Consider the following 24,411-nt stretch of genomic DNA (forward strand, 5'->3'; position numbering starts at 1 on the left):
ATGTCAATGTTTTTGAATATCTGTTGTAACTTTATAATATTAACAAGAAACAAACATATTAGGTAATTTATACTGAAAATAATAAAATGTGTTACATGGAATAAGTGAATAATATTATAGACATGTCTGTGTCTGAAATTATATCTTTAAATTTTACGAAATTTTTTTTTGTATACAAAATAGAACATCATTTTATTTTGATTATATTTAATTTGTTTTTTTTTTAATTTAGTTTTTTTATTTATTTTATGTTCTATATAAAATTAATTACATTGTGCAATATTTGAAAATATACATAACTTTTATTATATTTATATTATATTGTATAAAACTTATTTCAAATATTATATTATAAAACTACATATTATATATTATAAATTAAATATAATATGTTATGTAAATTGAAAAAAGAAGAAAAATGTAACTGCATAAATATTACGATTAGCATTGCATTAAACCACAACTAAAAATCATCTTATTTATTTATGAATGGTGAGGGCCATATATAACAGCCATAACGAAGACAAGTCTCTTAACAAATCTTAATTTTCAAAAGTCTAATTTATTTTTCAATGTTTCATTTTTACAATAAGCAATATTGTATTCAGTTTAAAAAAATAGATCGTTACGCGCGTCATCGTAGAAATTAAACAAAGGAAGCAGAACATAAAATCATTATCTGTACGTACAACAATTCGTACAAATGAAAGAAAACATCAGCTGTGCAATAAGAAAAGAAAAATTAAAAGATTTAAAAAATAATCATTTATTTTTTCCAACTTTATTGGTGTTGATACAAACAAGTAAGTTGTAGTTATTATGAATAAATTGATGATATATGCAATATATATTTAAAAAATTTATAGCGATTATTTTATAAGGACGAATATTACATCTTATAAAAAAATATCATAGTATATAGATATTCAAAAATCTGTACCTAAGATTTTTTTTACAAAAAATTCTCTTAAAAATTTTTCTAAATGTAAAGTTTTTTACGCATTAGAAGGAAATCATTAAGAAATAATGTTCAATGTTTAAAAAATGTTATATTTTATTTTAATCAAAGAGTGAAATATTTTCTTGTATATCTTTTATAAAGTTTTTATAAAAAAGTTCTAATATTTCTCATTTAGAAATAATATTTAGATATTTAGAATATAAAATAGAGATAAAATAGATATTTTCAGACATTGACCAAACACATCTTGTTCATTGACTTTAATTTTATATAATCTGAATACACATTAGTCTGTTTCTATAATGTACAAGTGGACGCTTTTATTTCTGTCTACGATACATCATATTCAATAAATTCAAGAAAAGATCATGTGATAGACCACGTGATATTTGCTGTATATGGGTGATTAACAGATTATATGTCTCTTCTTCGTATATAGAATAAGTATTTGGCAAACCCAGATCATTGTAAATTTGCATCACACGTTGTACTTTCTCTGGATTTGATGATCCATAACATTCCTATGTAATAAAAATATAAGAAAAACAAAATAATTAATGCAACAACACACAGAACAATTTGGAAAAAAAATAATACTCACTTCTAAAATTTTACGCTGCTCTGATGTAGCACGTTGAAGTGCCATAACAATCAGCCATGTACATTTCCCTTCTTGTATGTCAGTACTATCCTTGCCTATAACTTTGGATTTCGCATAGCACCCCAGATAATCATCTTGGATTTGATACAAACGTCCCATTTCAAGCAAAATTGTTTTTGTTTGCCTCAGCTTTTCCGGATCTTTTATCCCAATCTACATAATGTGTCGCATAGTACATTATTATTATTATTAAAAAACGCAAAGCAAAATTTGTTCGTATATAGAGAAACTGAAGTCACTTACAAAATGCATTGCTAAAGTTACTGGGAAAACATACGCGAAATACGAAGATTTGTACTTGGCAATGTTATTGTACCGATCCATTGTAAATAGATCTAGATTCGGCTTTTTTTCAAAATTAGTAGAGAGCAAATCTAAACACTGGCCCATTGATGTCATCAATATAATCTGAATAATACATTTTTAAATATAATTGTACGTTTGAAAAGAAAAAAAGAAACTAATACGTCCATGTTAAAATATCATCAAAAGTCACTTCTCTTCACTTACTTCTTGGAACATTTCTACTATATCCATATAGTATTCTTTTCCTTTGAAATGTTTTTGAAGTAGTAAATATGTAATACATTCTATCAAAAGACCATCATTAACTGCCGCTAAACCTATATTATTATAACGATACCAACATGGTTGATTTCGACGAATTAATGATCGGTCCATGATATCATCATATATGAGAATAAGGTTTTCCACCTGCCATAAATATTTAATGTAATATATCACGACACACACATAATTTACGTTTTTAATTTTAGATTATTTAATACTGTTCCAATTCACATAAATTATTTGAATATTTATACGAATCATAATTATATGAATATTATTATTTAAATACGCATTTTATATATATATTAATTAAAATGTTGAATTAAAAAAATGATAATTTAAATGCTAAATTATGAATGAAAAACAAGGTTGTAAATGTCTTATTCTTAAAAATATTTCTGCACTAAAGACTGTCATATATAATCATCATTTGTAAAACTTATAAAATTCATGAAGATATGTACTTTATTTTATATATACTTTTAATATATATGTAAATACTTGGACATTTTCCAGAGTAAATAAATTGTAATATTTTTAATCTTCCGCGTTTATAAACGTTTTCATATCTCATCTTCAATTATATATAATTTAAATTCTTTTATGTGAAAGATCCGCCATATAAATGAAAACAAAGTTACGCACTAGTTCCAAACACCAGGCTAGAATTCGTACTAGGCGGATGTTCTCTTCTGTAAGGTGATCGCTGGGTGCCAATAATTTATACGCATAAATTAATACCATAGCGCGAGTTAGTGTTCCTCCAACATTGTACTGTAATACCTGAAGAATAACAGAAATGTAATTTGCATTCAAATTTATGACGTGTTGCTTCATATCTCTGTCTATACTGTAGTTTTTCAGGTGTTAGTAAAATATTACTTTTTAAAATTTTTTATATTTAACTTTATACTGATTTCGCTTTTATTTACTACGTTTTTCTTTTAAATTCTTATATTTTCATAACAATTCATTTTAATAAACTTATATACAATCGTTATAAGAATAAAGTCTCTCATTTATAATTTTTATTTTTTAATTTTATTATGTAATTTTATTATGTTGTACACATTATATTACATACACTTACTTTTGCAATCCATTTGGAAATATCTGGAACTTCTGAGATCTTGGACTCCGTGACATCACGAACAATGTCCGACCATACGGCCATTAATTCGCGAATTTCATCCTTGTTTGTTAATGTGGTTGTCGCATAATGAGCCATTCGGTCTTTATTTTCCAACGTTCTAATAAAGTTTTACAAACTTTTGTAATTACAACGAATAGCAGACAACAATGATATTCCGATATGCGAAAAAAGAAAATGTTACGCGATAAATCATACCTACGCGAGAAAAAGAATTTAATTTAAAAAATCATAAAACAAAAACTGCTAATTAAATTTATATTTGATAACAAATGATGCAAAAATATCATAATTTTTTTCATATGCATTATTGAAATTAATTCATTTTATCGCATGTCATCACATACGTATAATAACATAGATTGATAAAATGCAAATTTATAGCAGAATATTTCGTTTTTATTATTATGCATTAATACATAATTAAATACAATTCAATCTGCTTGTATTCGATTTTTTCAGTGCAAATAGAGTGAGACTCAAAATTTACAGCTATTTATCAGTACACGAAATAAACTAAAAAGAATCTTCAATATGTTTTATTAATCTATATTATTGAACACGAAAGAGAGTACGGCATTTATGAAAAAATTATTTAATAATATTATTCAATAGTAAATTATTACAATACAAATAAAATTTTGAATAATTTATCGTTTTTAATAAATTCAATATAGCTATAATGAGAAAATAAAAATCTTAAATCATAAAAACCTTATAGAAATTATATAGTATATGCTTCTATATTTTAATTAAATAATAATTTCAATGGTATAAAAAAGCTGTTTATTAAAATTATGTTGACTGCAATTAAACACTAAATTAATATTATGATAATATACACTATACATTTGAATATTAAAATTTCTATAATAAGTCTTTATCAATAAGAAAAATTCATTCATTATTCAATATCCCGAAACAAAAGTTTCTATGGATTTTTATTTATTATTAAATTAAACTCTAACAGTATCAGAATTTGTTTGCTCACTGTGTGGCAAAAGGATGCTAATCAAAATGTATCACATGGAATATTAAAAGTTACTTATCGGTAGTTAAAATTCTGTCTTATAACAAAATGTGCATAAAAGGGGGTTGTATATGTCGCGTCTGAAACGAACGAGCGAATTAGGGGTACGGACGCAAACGATGGCCACTAGAGCGCGCTGCTGTAAGTGGAGGTCACATCGTGCGTGCTGAGTGATTACGGTGCATCTTAAACTAAGATAAAATGGAGAAATACGGTCGAATGAAGGTGAAGGATTTAAAAAAAGAGCTTCGGAAGAGGAAAGGTAGACTCACAGGTGCAAAAGAACAGCTAATGCAACAGTAAGAGATAGATACTGACATGCATGCGTTGGAAACAGGTTATGTTGCCCATGGTTTCAATGACATTTCGTTATTTATCTGTTTCAGACTTATTGACATCGACAGGAACAACAATAAAAACATACCCGATACAACAAGTAGCAGAGGTTATGTGTATCCTCTTGTTTGAGAACTTTCGTGTGAAAAGTGCTAACAAAGTACAAACAATGAAGTAATAAGTGATACATATACGAACCTTCATCCCGAACAGAGTCCTTCGGCATCTCATAATCAGATGTTTTAAAATGCTTTCTGCAGATACAAGAATGCTTTGTCGGTGTAAACTTGTCTCGCCGTATAAGTATCAGCCACTTCTTCAAAAGCGCCTTATCTTTGGGGAACCGATGTCCAGACTCTCGCGTGGAGCATTTTGGCACCACACAACATTGTGGCATTGTCAAAATCGCAGCTCAAATTTCGGTAACACAGTTAAAATAATTTTTAAAGCACGTACATCGGCTGTAGCAGAATACGTTTAAGATTACGCTGACTGTATCTGCAGAAAGCATTTTAAAACATCTGATTATGAGATGCCGAAGGACTCTGTTCGGGATGAAGGTTCGTATATGTATCACTTATCACTTGTTGTATCGGGTATGCTTTTATTGTTGTTCCTATCGATGTCAATAAGTCTGAAACAGATAAATAACAAAATGTCATTGAAACCATGGGCAACATAACCTGTTTCCAACGCATGCATGTCAGTGTCTATCTCTTATCGTTGCATTAGCTGTTCTTTCGCACCTGTGAGTCTACCTTTCCTCTCTTCCGAAGTTCTTCTTTTAATTCCTTCACCTTCATTCGACCGTATTTCTCTATTTTATCTTAAACTGTTGATGCACCGTACTCACTCAGCACACACGATGTGATCTCCACACGCCACCTACGATTAGCTTGCGAGATTACCCTTAATAGAAAGGAAAATACGTTGAGAAAAGTAAACAGCCTTATCATCGATCTAACAAAAAGATGTTATGCATGTTTCAATGTGTCGAATACTCTTTGTCGAGTTTGACAAATCTCGCGGCGCGATGTCGCGAGGGCCTCAAAATCATGCGCAAATACCGCGCTAATAAATCTTTTTGGCATTATCGCGAAGGGTGCTGTTAACCCCAGTACGGCCTTGATAATCTCGCGCGGCGACAGTAGACGGCACGACGCCGTAATTGATTATCGCGTACACACCCCGTGTGCGCAGGATTGAGCCAGCCTTTGACTATAGAAATATGGACTGCTAGTAGCTAACTTCAGCTTGTAGCCAAGATGTGTAGGGCCACCATCGACCAATTGAGTAATGCGGGAACTAAAGGGACACTGTCGACTTGTGATTGTTCAAGCGTCTATCAAACAGTTCACTAGGCCTGCGCACAATAGAGAAAATATTAGGAATAAATATTAAATATTAGGAATAAGAATTATTCTAAAATAATAAAATCAAAAAACTCTGATATAAAAATACAAATTCGGGTATAAAGGACTAGTAAGGGCAAATAAACTAATAAGAACCCTTTATATCCGAATTTATATTTTTATATCAAAGTTTTTTCGATTTTATTATTTTAAAATATTTCTTATTCTTAATATGTAATATTTATTCCTAATATTTTTTCTATTAATCACAGGACTTTACACTTGATTGAATAACGACTGTTAGTACATTTAAATTATCATTATATTTAATTTTTAAACAAATTAATTGTCTGTTTTCCAAATATCTTGCTATAATAAAATTAATTATAAAATTAATTTTTCAGTTAATTTAAAAAATTAAATTATTTTATTATGGCAAACAATTTACATTGAGACAACACAATTCATTTCTTAGACATAATTTAACAAAACCAATTATTCTCAGTGGTCAGTAAACATATCTGCATATAATTATACAAGATGTTAAAAAAGTGTCGCATACGCTCAACGCCATTTGACAGAATGAAAATCTAAGAAAAAATGTCTAATACTATTTTTTGATGCGATGAATAATTTCACCTTGTCTGAATTAAAAAAATGAAACCTAAAATAAATTTTATAAGGCCAAATTCGCACTTGAGCAAGCTGTTTCTCTTTAAATAATTTTTTCGGAAAATTCTTTTCCACTTCGCGCGTTCCATCGTTTGTTTTCTCTTGTAGTTCCGTGCTGATTCACTAATTACAATAATTAATTGCAGCAAAACTATTCATCGCATCGAAAAATAGTATTAAATATTTTTTCTTAAATTTTTATTCTCTATCGAATAGCGTTGAGCGTATGCGACACTTTTTTAACATCCTATATAAGTTATTTATATTCTATAAATTTATATTATTATTTATCATTTATTATTATGTTCAAATTTTAAATGTATATGCAAATAATTATACAAGTTATTTATGTGTTTATAATTTATACTACTATTATATACTTACTATATATTATGTGCAAATTTTATATTTAAATACATATTTTTTGTATGCATTTGTACGCGCGCGCTTATAGTGCTCTAATATATTAAAAAGTATAATTTTTAATTTTTGCTTCCTCGTAGAGGAAGCTGTTTTCGTAAAAAAAATTTTTTTTTAGATTTCTATGCCAATATGTTTAGAATGTTCCAAAACGTTGAAAAATAACATTTTTAAAAAATGTCCGTATGTGTGTGTATGTATGTGTCCACCCATGTTTTTTTTAATTTAAATATCTCAAACACTATTTGACTTGCAGCGCTCCAATTTGGCATACAAGTAAAGTAGAACAACACTTTTATTTAATGTCATTTTTATAAAAATTTATACAGTGTTTCATTTTTTATAAAATTTTGAATTTTTTGAGAAATGTCTGTAGTTGCTCTAACTTCCGTAAATTTTAAGATATTGGGATACATTTTTTTATGTAAATAGACTATCATTAAAGGATTGTTGGTATTGAATTTGACGAGGATCGGTGAAAGGGTTTATTTTTTTATAAAATTTTGAATGTTTTGAGAATTGTCTGTGGCTGTTCTATCTTTCGTAAGTTTTAAGATATTGAGATAAATTTTTTTACACGAATAGACTATCATTAAAGGATGGTTGGTATTGAATTTGACGAGAATCGGTGAAAGGATTCGATTTTTATAAAATTTTAGATATGAAAAATGTCTGTGGTTGTTCTAATTTCCGTAAATTTTAAAATATCTGGATAAATTTTTTTACATAAATAGACTATCATTTAAAGATATTTGGTATTGAGTTTGGCGATGATCGGTGAAAGGATTCGTTTTTTATAAAATTTTGAATTTTTAAGAAATGTGCATTTTTATTTTTCGCAAATTTTGAGATATCGAACTAATTTTTTTTACATGAATAAAGTACCAATAAAGGATATTTGGTATTGAATTTAACAAGGATCGGTGAAAGGGTTCATTTTTATAAAGTTTTTATAAAATTTTTTTTGAAAATTTATGTGGTTATTTTATCTTCTGTGAATTTTGAGATATCAGACAAATATTTTTACATACATTTTTTTACATAGAGTATCATTAAAGGATGTTTGTTATTTAATTTGACGAGGATCAGTGAGTGTTTTTTTTAAATAAAATTATCAGTTTCAAAAGATGTTTGTACATGCTTTAACTTTCGTAAATTTTAAAATATCGAACTTATCGAACTTTTGAAAATATCATTAAAGAATGATTGATATTTAATTTGGGGAGAATTTTTTAAATGGTTTATTTTTTATAAAATTTTTAATTATTTTAAAATTTAAATAATTTTTTGAAAGTTCTGAATAAAATATTATTAAAGCATGATTGATATTAAATTTGTTGAGAATTGGTCAATTTCTTTTGATTGTAAATTGACAAATTATACAACATTTAGAACACAGTAGCATAGAAATCTTTAAAAAAATTTTTTTAAGAAAATATTTTTTAATTATATATAGGATTTGCTAGTATTGGAAAAAATTGTGCAAATGGAAATTTGCACATTGCTTCCTCACCATTTTATTTTGCTAATTAAGATGGTTTTTCAATTATGGCTTCCTCATAGAAGAAGCTTAATTTGCACATTGCCATAATTAAAAAACCATCTTAACGAGCAAAATAAAATGGTGAAGAAGCAATGTGCAAGTTAAGCTTCCTCTATAAGGAAGCCATAATTGAAAAACCATCTTAATTAGCAAAATAAAATGGTGAGGAAGCAATGTGCAATATTCCATTTGCACAATTTTTTTTACATTATTTTGTAACTGAAAACTAGAAAATATAATTGTGGATTTTAAAAAATGCAGTTTATTTATTCAAATTTCCCGGTCTTTGGTCGATGGGGCGGGGCTTAAATCTCGAAGATGTTAGATTCATTGCGATGCACAGAAATCTTATAGGGAAAGTGGGGGACTGGCAGTCCATATTTCTATAGTCAAAGGATCCGACAGATTGGTGCGACCGCTCAACCCCGTAAGACACGCTGCGGATTGAGGTCGATTTGACGATAGAGACGAACTTGAGAGAGACCAAGGCGAAGAAAGAAGTTCCGGTGAGGCTATCCTTCTGTAAGCGTATTATAAGAAATCAATAATTAAAATCATTGTTGGAGCCTGGCTAACTCTACGCCGTCACGTCGTCAGCCGAGACGGCTCTCTGTCGTCTGCTCCGACTCCACTCTGTCAACGGCTCTCTCGATCGGAGCAAGAGCGCGTAGGAGAACGATTGCGGAACGGGAGAAAGCATTGCTCTCCCAGCAGTCGTAATAAACGGTCGATTCGGTTCTAATGATATAATTCTCTCTGAGTTTTTGGCAAACGACCATTCGGGTACATTTGATCCGTATTTGCGATACTTTAAGTATTTGAGTCAAACTGTAAAGAATATTTGTTTATTATTAAATACAAATTAATAAGTGTATTTTCCAAAGTCATCTCAGAACATTTATTATAATTAAACGCACATACAATTTCAAAAGACTATATAGTTATTAAAGAAGAACAATCCTGACACTATCCTAACTCTCAGTTTACAATCCGATAGAATTCAATAAAATTATCTTACAGTATCTAATAATTATCACGTCCGCAAATTTGTGAATCCGAGTCTCGGCCGTTCTGACGCGATTGTATCGTTTAATGAAGTTTTGTCGCGTGGGCTCTGCCCCTTTAGTAAAAATATTTGGTGTAAGAGCGATCGACGTCAAACGGCGAGTACTTTTGTGAATTCGGGCACGTGGATAATACTAACGCGAAATCTTCGTCTCTCTGGGATTCGGTCATATATGTCGCGTCTCGTATTATATAGTTGTCGCGTCGTTCTTTTATGAAATTTTTGCTATTGTGTATTACTGTCGCTTCTCGTTGTTGTATGGGTTACCCGGCTGTGTCCGGACGTCGTCATCGTGTTAACGTCGTCGCGAGGGGTCCGAAGTCCGAAATTAAGAGTGTGAGAGCGTATTTCGCGACCACCGGCGAGAGCGTGTGAGAGAGAGCGAGAGTCACCGAGCGTGTGAGTGAGCGAGAGAAAGCGCGCGGAGAATTCCTGGCGCCCGCGATTAACCTGTGAATTTCGCCCGGATCGCGCCAGATCACCGTCAACGGTATAGTATTACTCTCCAGTCTCACCGCCGACCCGACCGTCCGAGCATTTGCTTCTTTTGATCTAATTTTGATCTAAGAGTCCGTTCGATAATGTCAATTTGTATGGTCGCGGCTATTCTCTCGTATTCGTTTATCATATCGATGCGCGGATCTCGGACTTAAGCTTGTCGCGAATATAATTTTATGTTCGATCGTCCGAAGTATTTTCTCTTGTATCTATTTTTGGTTTGTTATGTCTTTTATATTACCTCTTGTCCTTATATTCTCTTTTTCTTATTATTATAGTTTTCAATTATATTTCATTATTATTATCGTCTTTAATTATATTTTGTTATATTCAAATTTTTTTTTATTACCATCCGCTATTATATTTTTCTATTACATTTATATTTATTTTTCTTTGTCAACAATAAAAGGCATTACTATATATTATTTCTTCCTTTAATTAGCGTTATCTTGTTCCTTTCGTATTGTCTGATCAAACGTCTGTGTCTTCCGTTCTGTGTCTGTCACTTCGCGAAAAGATTGCAACATCTTTCAGTTAATGTATTTTCGGCAACCACACCCTGTCCCTCTGCCGTTAGGCGAGCTAGTCAGCCCGTAGCGGGATTCCCGGCCTAGATTTCGTATTTGTTTCGCGATTTGTGGATTGACGCGTGAAAGACCGCGTCTGGCGCCCAAAATTTTAGTCTCTCGCGGATATCACGGCTGGCGTTCTGCTGCGGCACGCGCGGAGCGACCAAGATCTTAGTTCCCGTCGCGTGAATACTAAACATCCCTGTGTTTTGCTGACGGCCACGCTCCGTTCTTCCGGCTTGTCGCGCGAGCCGGAAGAAAAAGTCGTCACAATACATATACATTCTCATAATTATATATAAATTTGCTGTAAAAATATTTAGACAAAATATTTTACATTTAGAAATATCACAGACTTTATCCGAACAAAATATTGAAATTTCATATTTGAAATCAGTTGTACCAACAATTTATAAGGTAATTTTGATCAATCATGCTATATATGTAGAATCGGAAAATTTTTTATTCTTAGAGTCTCGTTTTAGATCTTATTTATGGTGACAGTTTTTGCATCTAGATTTTATTTTATGTGTAGCAACGTTTCTTTTGTTTCTGCGTAACTGCTGGCTTTCATCTGGAAGCCAAGCGGATCAGAATCAGTCCCTCTGACAACGATGGTCAGTGAGAAAATCTTTCTTTTAGGTAGAATAGGTAGTCAGTCGAATATAAGCGAAAGAATGAACAAGACGATCGACTCGAGCACTCGTCATTGTAACCGTGCTTCATTTCAATATCTTGTCTTACTTATTAGTATAATTTTGTTTTTTAATAAACCATTTTTATCATAACTATTGCTTGTATTTTTATCATAACTATCGTCGTAATTCCACACTTTACTACATATTTTTGGGGCTCGTCCGGAATACGGCACAGTATATAGCAACAAACTGAAGTGAAGTGATAGTGAATGGTTTATACCATGAGTAGCAACTCGCGAAGCAACTCACCCCTCCCATCACCCCTGCGATCTCAAGAAGATGATGCAAAGTTGGCAACAATGAAGACGGCTAAACTTAAAGAAGAATTAAGCTCGAGGAAATTAAAGACGACGGGCAAGAGAATCGAATTGGTGTTGCGACTGAAAGAGGCGTTAGACTTAAAGCGTAAACACGGTGCATTGACGAACAATGATGATCCTGCTGACGAACATGAAAGCGACGAAAATAGCGATACTGCTGAGGAGTCTAGCGAAGACGACGAGACGGAGAATGAGCACGAGGCAGTCCGGAAAACTAAGAAGAAGAGTCGGAAAGAATACAAGCGCGTGTTTTCATTTAAGGACGTAGAAGAATCGCTTGAAACATTTAGCGGAGACGACAACGCGAACGTAACTAAATGGTTAGACGACTTTGAAGAATTTGCCGAAATGTGCAATTGGTCCAGCGTGTATGTACAAAGTCGCGTATGCAAGGCGTTTACTCCGAGGCTCGGCGAAGATATTCGCCAATTTCGAGAAGTGTACAAAGACGTGGAAAAAGCTGAAGAGTGCATTAATAGAAGAATTCAGTGAAGCAGTGGACAGCTACAAGATCCACCAGCAACTTTCACGACGAAAGAAGAAACCAGACGAATCATTCCAGTCATATATATACAAAATGATGGAACTTGCGACACAAGCCGAAGTTGAAAGTCGTGCCACAATTAAATATATTATCGCCGGAATTCAAGATGAACCAATCTATAAAACCGTGCTGTACGGAGCGAAAACAATTTGCGAGCTTAAGGAAAAATTCGTTCAATACGAATGCATGAAAAATGAAACGAAAGGAAAGAGCAAGCCGTTGAAGAACGAGGAGAAAAAGAAATACTTCAAACAGGACGGAAACAAGACAACTGACTCAAAACCTGCTTCAACTGCGGAGAAAAGAATCACATCAGCAAATATTGCCCAGACAAGGATAAGGGAATAAAGTGTTTTAAGTGCAGTCAATACGGTCATATCGCGTCGAAATGTTCTGCTAAGCCTACGGAAAAGCCTACTTCAGCGTATGCGACATTCCAGCAGCCACGAAGGAAGCAAGACGATCGATTCAAGCACTCGTCATTGTAACCGTGCTTTATTTCATTTTGTTTTTTAATAAACCATTTTTATCATAACTATTGCTTGTATATCCTATCGCTGTAATTCCCACACTTTACTTTTACTACATATATAAATAGACAAGAAAATTTATTTAATCAATTGTAATATAAATATATTTAAATCGATTTAGGCACTTAATGGGCGTATCACATATATTTATTTACATCATATTATATCTTAAATTAAGAGATTTTTAGTTTGGTTTTAATATTAGGGAGCCTTTAAATTCTTAACGTTAGTTCACGCCGGCTGAAAAAAGCGTTATTTACAAGCAGTCATTGTTTATAAGGTAAAGGAGAAAAATATTGGATCGAAGAGTCTGAATAGTTTAGTTGGTAAGAGCAGTCGCCCGGCAAGCGAAAGACTCGGGTTCGATTTCCGATTCAGCGACTTCGGCCCGATATTTTTCTTGCCTATATCAGAGGGGAATTTAGGAATTAAAAATTCTTGAATTGAGAATTAATTCCACTTTAAGTCTTGGCAAAGAACCAAGTAAAATTTTCGTGCCTCGTGCGCATCAAATTTTTAGCGAGAAAATAAAATTTCTGCTATAACGCATCTACATCCGCGTACAGCTCATATAGCCTCTTTATTTCGTAATATATTTTTAGTTTGATTTTTTGAGAAGAGAATATTTTCTATACAACAAAAGTTATACATGAAATTTTGACTAAAATTCCAATGGAATTTCTTGTGGAATAAATTATTTTCCCGATTGAATGAAACACTCTTAAGAATGTTTCCCGTTAATCCTCGTATGTATCCAGTGACAATCATATGATCATTCAAGATATGTATTCTGAAAAATCAACAAGAGATCAACAGCTGTTCATTATAAGGCGCTCTTAGCGATTTTCAAAAGTTTATATAATTTATATTAATTTATATAATTTTTCTTTTTATACAAACATACTTTTCAGATGATATAAATTAATAGTAGGAAAAAATAAAAGGAAAAAAAACGCTTAATTTGCAATTGTGCCACACCCACAGAAAGGATTTCTGACAACGAGACAAAAAATATTCTTGACATTTAATCGTATCGCAATCTCATGCCATTTATACCATGGGTTATAATTTGAAGCTGCTATTCTCTCCCATCTTTCTTCCCTCTGCCTTGTTCTTTCTATCCCTTCTACTTTCTCCCATCTGAACTCTCCGCTCTCCCTGCTCTCCTCTACCTCCCTTAGCACCATCCCCTTTAACTCGAAAAAATTCCTTCTTTCCTCCTCCCATTCCGACAGTCCCGTCTTTTTTTTAGCCCTTCTTTTAATCTCTTCTTGACACTTCATTACCAATAGTCCACCCCTGCCTTCCTCCGCTCTTCTCTCGAACTCCCATGTTCTTCTCCCCATCCTCAGCCTTAACTTATCTCTTTGCAATTCCTCCCTCACCATGTACCCCGGTGTCCCCCAATCCGCCCCCAGTACCCACCTCAATTATCTCTCTTGCAGCCTTTCCATCTCCTCCCTTTTTTTCCATCCCCATATTTCCACTCCGTACCCCATTACTGCCCATATCAACGCATCAGACAGCCATACCCTTTTCCCCCAGTCTGCCCCAAATCTCCTTTTCCCTATTCCCCATACCTGACCTAGAATGGCTGCCCCTTTCCTCGCTCTATCCTTCACCTGCCCATCCTGCTTTCCGTTTCTTTTCACCACATACCCCAAATACTTGTATTCCTTAACTTCCTCTATAATCTTCCCTTTCCAGTACCATTTAGCCTTCCTAAACCTTCCTCCCCCTTTCCTACACCTCATTATCTTTGATTTGCTTACATTCAGCTCCAGACCTTTTCCTTCCAAGTACCTCCCCAGCCTTTCAATCAGACATTTCATACCTCCCTCGTCCTCTGCCATCAAAACCACGTCATCCGCATATGACAGAGAGTACACCTTATTTCCTCCTAAGCTTACTCCCCCCATCTCCCCCTCCTCACCTCCTCCTCCAAGTCCGCTACCAAGAGATTAAAGAGCAACGGGCTTAGCGGACATCCTTGTCTCACCCCTCTCCCCGTCCAGAATTTCTCACCCACATCATCTCTCATCCTTACACTAAAGGCAACCTCCCCCACTATGTCCTCACACCTCCTGACTAATTCTTCTCTTATTCCCCTACCTCTCATCGCTGCCATCAACTTTGATTCGGTGGAATCAACCCCTTTCCTTCTACCTCATTCCTTATCCTCTCTGCCAGCGCTGCCGCATACACTTTATACATCGTCGGCGCCAGTGTAACCCTCCTAAAGTCCGAGACCTTTCTACCTTTCCCTTTCTTCACTATCGGCACTATTAATCCCTCACTCCACTCCCCAATCCACCCCTCTCCCTTCCAGATCCTATTACACAACCCCACGCCCAATTCTCTAGCTCTTCCCCCCCATATTTCCATACTTCTCCAGGTATTCTATCAATCCCCACCGCCTTATTATCTCTAACCTTGTGTATGGCCTTTCTTATTTCCTCCCTACTCAACAGCTCCTCCCCATCCTCCCTACATCCCTTATGCTTCCCTAACACCACTCTTGTTTCTACCCCCCCCCCCAGCAACTCCTTAAAGTAGTCATTCCACTCCTCCATCCCTATTTCCTCTCCTGTCCCCCTTCTTCCTTTCCTTCTCACTCCTCTAATAATCTCCCATACTTGCCCCTCTGTCTTCGCCTCCTACGCCTTCTTCACCCATCTCTTATTTTCATCATCTCCTCCTCTTTCTTCTTTAAGCATAACTTCCCATACCTTCTCTTCATTTCCCTGTACCTCTCTCATTTACCTTCTTCTCTCCTCCATCTCCTTAGCTCCCTTCTTAACCCTTTCTTTTCCTCCCTGCATTCTTCATCAAACCTCCTTTTCCTTTCTTGTTATCCTTACTACCATCGCCCTATCCAAAATCTCTACCACTCTCTCCTTCACCCGCGTCCACTTCTTCCAGCTCCCCTCCTCCTTCCTGCAGCTCTCCTAACTCATCTCTAAATTTCTTCTTTCTCTCATCTGTCCAGACCCACCTTCTTCTCTTTGCTTCCCTTTTGCCCTTGCTTATCTCTTCCCCTTTTATCCACACCACTAGCGGCATATGGTCCGACTCTATCCTGTTCCCTACTTCAAGTCTCCCTATCCTTTCCCTCACCTCCTCGTTTCCTATCACATAATCTATTACCGATTGTCCATTCGCCCCCACATACGTCCAGTTCTCCTCTTTATCCCCTTCTAGCCCTCCATTAAAAATCGCCCATCCCACCTCTTCCAATCTTCCCACTAGCAATTTTCCTTCCCCGTTCATTTTAATATCCTTCGACCTCCTCCCTTCCCTCTCCTCTCCTCCTCCTTCCTCATAAACGCCTCCGCCCGCTTCTCCAGTCCTCGCAAATTTAATGGATATGATAAGATGAATATAACGCCGGATACGTGCATACAACGTTACAACAAGCATTGAAGGATATGGAGATGTCCTAATCTTTTATCGCAAGAATAGAATAAAATTTCCTTCAGCTCAATATAGTCTGAAATTAAAATTATATAACAGGATAGCACCAAGATTATTTTATTCTAGATTTAAAAATTTCCTATTTAAGATTAAAATATTCCTTTTTCTATAATAAATATGATTGTCGCTATATCGATCCTATTTTATGATAGATTGAAGAGTATTAGCATTAAATTTAGAAATCCTTTCTGTGGGTGCATCTTATTGATAATCGCGCGATATGTTTTACAATATATATTCCGTGATAATTTTATATCATATTAATTAATAATTTGCACGATTATATATGGAGAAAATGATAAAAACCATTGTATGCAAAGTATGATAATTTGACGACTCTCACACAGTAGGAGAATTTTTATGTATAAATTAATTATATACTGTGCATGAATATAATTGTATAACTTTTTATATTTTTCCAACTCTTTTCTCAGGGAAAACAGCGCAATAGGAATTTCAGAGAGAGTTCTGTGTGGAATCTCACCTGTGATACACAGCATTCCTGTGACAAATAAACGAGTAAGAGTGCCGCGCGACATGCGTGTGTTTAGCAGTGACGATCAGACGTTGAGCGACGCCGAGTGCCGATAAGAGGCCAGTCCGCGCTACGATGAACATGTTCGCATATATTGGAGCACTCGCGTTGCTGTATCTTCCAGCGAGGGAACGAGAAGAGTGGAATCGAGAGATGCACACACCCTGTCGTGTGGTCAGTGTAAATGATTTACTATTCACACTGTAGTTACTGTTCATGCGGTAGAGTTTATTAGTTTATTATAGTATAAGGTTTTTCACAACACTCGCGCTGTTATGACATTAACAAAGTCTTCGTCGAACGATTGTATAATTCGACGGATACGTTTGAGAGCTTAACACCCTAATTTATCGCCGCGTTAATTAGCAGGTGAATGAATGTGCGACGACGCCTGGAATACTTTATATATATATATATATATATATATATATATATATATATAGTACCGGAGTCGCACTATATCTAATATGCGCGATCGCGTTTTTACTGAACGAGATATGACTTTTCTATGCTCTCTGTGTTCTCCACTCGACTGACTGTCTCAGACTCTTTGTGTCGCCTTTTTAAAGCGTTGTATTTCGTCGTTCTGCGCTCTGACTGTGCGTGATTGGTTCTCGATCATCAAACGCACCGTCACTCGTTGTCGTGGTGGTCGCCGTCGGTCCCTTGTGAAGATAAGAGCGACGACAGCCAAGATGCGTGGAGGAGGAGAGAGAAATAGACACATCCGTATTTGTCAGGGACCCGGACCGAACCGGAACCAAAACCGATAATCGTTCCATAACCGGTTTTTTAATAGAACCGAAACTATAAACCGTATTAAAATTCTATTAAATTTATAACATCGGAACCATAACCGGACCGTTAAATTATTTTCGGTTTACGGTTCTTTTCGGTATTTTTTTCTGTTTTTGCGCAAATGACGGAAATGTCATGATAACTGTCTCCTCGAAGTGCAATACAGTTATAATTATTTTTTAAATGTTCTGAAACGTGTATGTATTATCGCAATAATGATAGGATATTTTCCGTTTTATATACATATATATATGTATATAAAACGGAAAATATCCTATCATTATTGCGATAATACATACACGTTTCAGAACATTTAAAAAATAATTATAACTGTACTGAAACATTTTTCGATTTAACGCAGTGTAATAAAAAATGGGGGTTTCCATTTAAGATTTTAAAGTTAACCTTCAAATGACCTTCAAATTTGACCTCAAGGTCAAAGTCAAGGTCACCATCGGATGTCCCCCTCGAAATCCTACGATTGAAAGTCAAATGACACAGAAGGAAAAAATTCAGAAAAAAATTTTATTAATAAATCTCTAAATAAAAAAGACGGAATATCTTAAAAAATATTAGGAAAATAAAAAAATGCTTCAGATAAAAGTTGTTAAATTAATTAGTAGAAAAAGATGTTTTAATAAAAAATATGGGTTTCCATTTAAAAAATTCATTCTCATCTTTACTTGACCTTGGAGACGCCGCCCAAGGTCATATAAATATTACTATGTTATGTCCCCCTCGAAACCCTACAACTTTTGTAGGAAACATTTTTCGATTTAACGCAGTGTTTCTGAGATATTTGAGTGGGTTCTTTAAAATGGGACACCGGTTATATATATACAGGGTGTCACTTAAAAACTGCCCACTAAGTACATAGCGTTATTCCTTACCAAAAAATAAGTCGAAAAGTCCTGAACAATTTTATTTTTTAATACTTAATAATGGAGTAATAATTCAATAAATCCTGATAATGTGTACTCACACACACTGTGCGACACTCACTGACGTGCGCCAGGATAAAGCTCGGCGCTGTTTGGCCGTTTATACTTTACTGAATTATTACTCCATTATTAAGTGTTCTACAAAAAAAATTGCTCAGGACTTTATGACTTATTTTTTGTTCAGAAATAACGCTATGTACTTAGTGGGCTTTCTTTAAGGCTCCTGCATACTCATTGCAGCCATCTTGAATTGATGACGTCAGAAGCGAGAAAATATATCATGAAAATTCTTGCGACTTACGCTAAAATAAAAATGTTTTTCAATAAAATAGGGTTTGTAATCGATAGAACCGACGTACTATACTGAAAACTCTCCTTTTGTTTGGGTAAGCAATAAATAACATTGTATATGTCGAATTGAATTGAGCCTAATCAAGGACGAAAATCCGCTGTTTGACAGGTATTGAAATGAAATAAATATTTGCTTTCACATATTAAATTATAACAAAATGAGAGTCTACGGTATATTTTAACACTATAACAATTATTTTAAAAATAGAAACACTGCACTAAAATGACGCTGTAAGTCGCAAGAATAATTTATGTCATTTTTACGCTTTATAGTTTATAGTTTTGCCAAATGTGGCGCTTTCGTACAAATTTTACGGACTTGGCAATCGAGTGTGCAGAAGCATTAAGTGACACTCTGTATGTGCAGAAGCCTTAAGTGATGTATATATATATATATATATATATATACACACAGGGTGTTCAAAAAAGACCGGAACCCCTGAATAACTCAGAATAATCAAATTCTAGGAAGAAAACACCCCAGACAAAAGTTGTAGAATTAAAAAAAAGGGATTTGATGGTGACCTAGAACTTGACCTTGAGGTCAAGTTTAAAGGTTAATTGAAGATCAACTCGAATTTTCTAAATGGAAACCCCCATTTTTGACCCCTGATTTGGAAATAGCGGGAAATTTTACGATCTGAAAGGTACTTAAGTCATGGGTCAAGGTGACCTTTAGGGATCATTTAGGGGTCAAATTGTACAGAAAAATTTATTAATAACTAACTTTAATCGTGTTCTAGGGGGAAAACATCCCAGACAAAAGTTGTGGGGTTAAAAAAAAGGGACTTGATGGTGATCTTGAATTTGACCTTGAGATCAAGTTTACAGGTCATTTAAAGGACAACTCGTATTTTTAAAACGGGAACTCCCATTTTTGACCTCAGATTCGAAAAAATCAGAAAATTTTATGTTCAGAAAGGTACTTAAGTCATGGGTCAAGGTGACCTTTAAGGATCATTTAGGAATCAAATCGTATAAAACAGAAGAATCTATTATTAACTAACTTTAATCATGTTCAGGGGTTCGTCTTTTTTGAACACCCTGTATATACGTATATACCGAGTGTCCCATTTTAAAGGACCCACTCAAATATCTCAGAAACACTGCGTTAAATCAAAAAATGTTTCCTACAAAAGTTGTAGGGTTTCGAGGGGGACATAACATAGTAATATTCATATGACCTTGGGCGGCGTCTCCAAGGTCAAGTGAAGGTGAGAATAAATTTTTTAAATGGAAACCCATATATTTTATTATAACATCTTTTTCTACTAATTAATTTGAACAACTTTTATCTGAAGCATTTTTTTATTTTCTTCAAAATTCACCTTCTCACCTTCAAATTCTCACCTTCACTTGACCTTAGAGATGCCGCCCAAGGTCAAATGAATATTACTATGTTATGTCCCCCTCGAAACCCTACAACTTTTGTAGGAAACATTTTTCGATTTAACGCAGTGTTTCTGACAATGAGATATTTGAGTGGGTCCTTTAAAATGGGACACCTGGTATATTGTATATATAATACAAATGATATTATATAAGACGTTTTAATGTTTAAGTGCCCAATCCTTAAAGAATATTAATTGCGTTTTTAATTTATTTTTTTGTATCACAAAATTTTTATATAAACTTTTAAATCTTCCTTTCTTGACATTTTTACGGTAAAATGAGTTACAAGAATCATTTTGATGTAATTACATATTTTGTAATTGAAATTATATGAATTGGCAAATAGACATAAATTCAAAATTAAAAGTTTTTGTTATGTAACGGTGTACATCACGAGGAACTTGTTCAGTCGGATTTTGCATGGAAATGCAGCACTTTGCTGTATTTGCGCATCATGCGATTGATCAATCGATAAATTAAAAACTCGTCCCACTATTAAATGCCTAATCTACATATATTAAAAACAAGAAACATTTGATTTTACGCAAGTCATCATATTCACGCCACACCATCACACTTAATATTGATGCACACATGCATGCATGTATGATGCATCATACACATGATGTGCAAATTCCGATCGAGCAACTTCCTCGTGATATTATACATCAGATAACGTGAATGCCACTGGCATTAGAAAACATCTTACAAAACACAGAAATGATTATAAGACCTGATGATAGCTTAGCTCCTATGTACGATAGAGCAATGTTTCATGCACCATTTTAAACAGGAAGTTTCCTACTTCAAAACCAATGTGGTGACATTTTTGGTCCCGTCCCTCCTTTTTCTATAGACGTCTACAAAATCATAAAATTTCCAGACTTTTTTCACGATCTGATTTTGGGTTTCACAAGAAAAATAGTTCGATGAGGCGAACAATGCAATCTTATCCATCTTAAAGTCGAGGCTTCACTCGTTCAAACGCGCCTAGAAACATTGTCCTACGATCTCCCTATAAGCTGAGATGTGGCTTCTTAAATATCGGTATTTGCAAGTTTTAAAGCGCTCCCCTAATTGTTTTACATAATGTAATACTCAAATTTAATTATGTAAAATTATATTTGATTTTCTATAGAGACAGGCCGATTTATAACAGATTGTAATAGTAAAATAAAATAATAATAAAGTAGATACGCTTATACCTTAACATCTCTCATTACCTTACCTGTACTAGTAAGAAGACCTCTGTTTAACCAAAGATGTAACATATCATATATATGGCTTTTCTCGATGTGTTTGGTGCTACTTAGTATTGTCTGAAATCACTGAAAATAATGTTAAGATAAAAACGTCAACATATATTATTATAACGCACACTCAATCTTTCAGATACACACAGATATTTATTATCTCAAATTATTATATAATCTTAATTAAATGTTTCTGAGATATTCTCTCTTTTCATATGTTTAAGAAACATTTTTACCAATAAAAATCTTATAAAACAACAATGCAAAATTCCAGAATCTAGATAAATTGTAATGTTTACAGAGAATTGAATTTCATTTTTTACCTCTAAATCATCTGGATGACGAATAAATACAACGGGGAGGTAAAAAGCCCAGAGTTTCCAAATGGGATAATATTCATTAATGAGTTTACATAACAGGTTCCATAGGTACTCTGAGAAACATATTATAAATATAGCTACAGAAATTTTTGTGAGATTAATTTTCATTATTATTTTCAATGCATATCTTTACTATGTGTACTTTTACTTATATGTACCGTTTTTTAGATTCGTTGAAAATTGACTAATTATGAAAATGGAAGAATATTATTGCAAAGAAAAATGCTGATAAGCCTGAATAATTATTTTATCAGTAATCAGCATGCAATAATATTGATAGATATTTGTTCAAAAGCAGAATTTATGAATTTGAATTTTATTTTTATACATATGTATGCGTATATATGACGGGTTATACATTCATAAATGTAAATGGATTATAAATTTTGTACTTACCTGGTGAACCACGTAAGTGCAATACATAGTCAATTATCGGATAGCCTGATGGTCCCGGTATAATATTAATGAGTTGACCGTTTTTTCCATGATGCACGTAATAATTAAACACCAATAAAATAAAAATGTATAATAATAATATTGTGATAAACATTGTTTTATTGACGTAATATCCTTGACGGTTTAATTAAGTTCAATCTTCTTCAGGTTCTTTTGAGGAAGGTTTGTTTGATTCTTGGATTAAAACTTATTGTCACTAAATAAATATTATTTATTAAAACTCTAAAATATTAATTCAAGAGTAAAATTCAAGAGTATTGTTATTAATCGAGTTCATAATTGATATTTAAAATATGAAGGGGATGTGTAAGTTTTGTGGTAAATAATAAAATAAATAAATAATATTTTTTATAACCATATAAACTGAACAATCAATGAAATGAGTTAATGGTATATTTTTTTTGTAGTTAATGATTTAAAGAACTAAAAAAATATGATGAATTTGTTTATTTGTAATGGAAAAACATTATTCACGTAATAAAGTAGTTGTGTATTAAATGAAAACGTATTTTAATCAATTACTATGTGTTTAATTATTTCCTCATTTATTGTATAAAATAAAATTTCAAGTTTATAGATTTTCAAAATCTTACATTAATTATGACATTATTAATTATTGTTCAGATTTTATAATGGATTCTTATAAAATGTTATTTTATACAAATATTCCCGAATACTAAATAAACTTACTGATACGTAATCAGCTAAAACACCACTCAATGTAACTGTTTAAAATACAATTGCAAATCTCGTCAAGCAGATATACACATGTCAGCACAACAAATCTTCGCGAACTGACGATGCAAGTCTGAGACATATATATTTATAATCCTTCTTCCAGTCAAAAGCATTTTGATAATTAAAGTTTCATATCTTAAGAAGCAAAATGAACCCATTGAATATTAAATAATATTATACACTCGTCAAAAAAATTATCGCAACACGTAATTAATATCAAAATTTAGTATAAATTCAAATAAGCGTATCTCCGCGAAAAATTGTCGTATTTCAAAAATTTTTTTTGTTTTATAGGGTAAAGTCTCTACTTTAAGGAACTTTCGTTCGATTTTGATTTTATTCTCTCCCCCTTTCTCCATCTCTTTAAAAGAAGGGACGTGTTTTTTTTCAAAAAATTGCATAGTTTGACGAATTCTACGGAGTGTACTAAATTTTTTTCGCAAATATCATCATAACTATCATAAAATATGGACTTTTTTCTACAAATTGAAAAAAAAATTGAATACCGTACGATTTTTTTTCGCGAAGTTAGAGCATATCAAAGTTACCTATGCATTTTTGCCTATGTATTCAATTACCGCCAACATTAGCATTATCCGATGGGCACTACGGGGAAGTTGCTGGTCGGATTTTGCCCATCGCGGGCGCGCGCGCGCGCGCGCGTGTGTGTGTGTGTGTGTGTGTGTGTGTGTGTGTGTGTGTGTGTGTGTGTGTGTGTGAGTTATTAGTACACTCCGTAGAGTTCGTCAAACTATGCAATTTTTTGAAAAAAAAACACGTCCCTCCTTTTAAAGGGATGGAGAAAGGTGGAGAGAATAAAATCAAAATCGAACGAAAGTTCCTTAAAGTAGAGACTTTACTCTTTAAAACAAAAAGAAAATTTTTGAAATACGACAATTTTTCGCGGAGATACGCTTATTTGAATTTATGCTAAATTTTGATATTAATTACGTGTTGCGATAATTTTTTTGACGAGTGTATTTAGGTAGATAATGTTAAATTCATGTTCATAAATAAAAAATAAAATATGATATTCGGAATGAATGAATCTTTCTCACGTCGTTCTCACATAGTTGTAATGTGACGGTTGCGGTTCATAATCTTTGAAACATTGGTCATGTTTTATGTATTACTTCAAGGTTGGTCAATCGAGAAGTAAAGTAGAGTAGTAGA

The 24,411-nt window shown here is 33.3% G+C and overlaps 1 protein-coding gene across 4 annotated transcripts; it reads right to left on the bottom strand.

The window, feature by feature from the left end:
- Positions 1 to 1,097: 1,097 nt before the first annotated feature.
- LOC145939513 (farnesyl pyrophosphate synthase-like) lies at positions 1,098 to 23,285 on the bottom strand. 4 transcript variants are annotated; one of them, XM_083043856.1, is made up of 10 exons: positions 23,191 to 23,285; positions 22,441 to 22,696; positions 21,988 to 22,097; positions 21,640 to 21,739; positions 3,283 to 3,442; positions 2,838 to 2,975; positions 2,133 to 2,336; positions 1,866 to 2,030; positions 1,563 to 1,775; positions 1,099 to 1,482 (listed from the first exon to the last, which is right to left on the bottom strand). In XM_083043856.1, exons 5-10 carry the CDS (start codon positions 3,418 to 3,420, stop codon positions 1,282 to 1,284), a joined length of 1,059 nt encoding a protein of 352 aa, XP_082899982.1. In that variant the 5' UTR covers positions 3,421 to 3,442; positions 21,640 to 21,739; positions 21,988 to 22,097; positions 22,441 to 22,696; positions 23,191 to 23,285; the 3' UTR covers positions 1,099 to 1,281. The 4 variants fall into 4 exon arrangements, with proteins under 4 accessions (XP_082899981.1, XP_082899982.1, XP_082899983.1 ...); XM_083043857.1 differs by lacking the exon at positions 21,988 to 22,097; XM_083043858.1 differs by lacking the exon at positions 21,988 to 22,097 and having other exon boundaries at positions 22,441 to 22,485; positions 23,191 to 23,269.
- Between the last annotated feature and the right edge of the window lie 1,126 nt (positions 23,286 to 24,411).

Source organism: Prenolepis imparis, unplaced genomic scaffold (assembly GCF_030444845.1).
Source record: "Prenolepis imparis isolate NDT839.2.m4 unplaced genomic scaffold, iyPreImpa1.0 SCAF_8, whole genome shotgun sequence".
Classification (NCBI taxonomy): domain Eukaryota; kingdom Metazoa; phylum Arthropoda; class Insecta; order Hymenoptera; family Formicidae; genus Prenolepis; species Prenolepis imparis.

Bases quoted from the DNA above. Each gene is read 5' to 3' on its own strand.
- LOC145939513 (XM_083043855.1), bottom strand. From the start codon at position 17,147: ATGAACAGTAACTACAGTGTGAATAGTAAATCATTTACACTGACCACA. The intron at 3,443-16,878 runs GTGAGATTCCAC...AAACTTTATTAG, and splicing joins AGGAATGCTGTGTATCACAG to AACGTTGGAAAATAAAGACC. The intron at 2,337-2,837 runs GTGCGTAACTTT...TATTTATGGCAG, and splicing joins TAGCCTGGTGTTTGGAACTA to GTGGAAAACCTTATTCTCAT.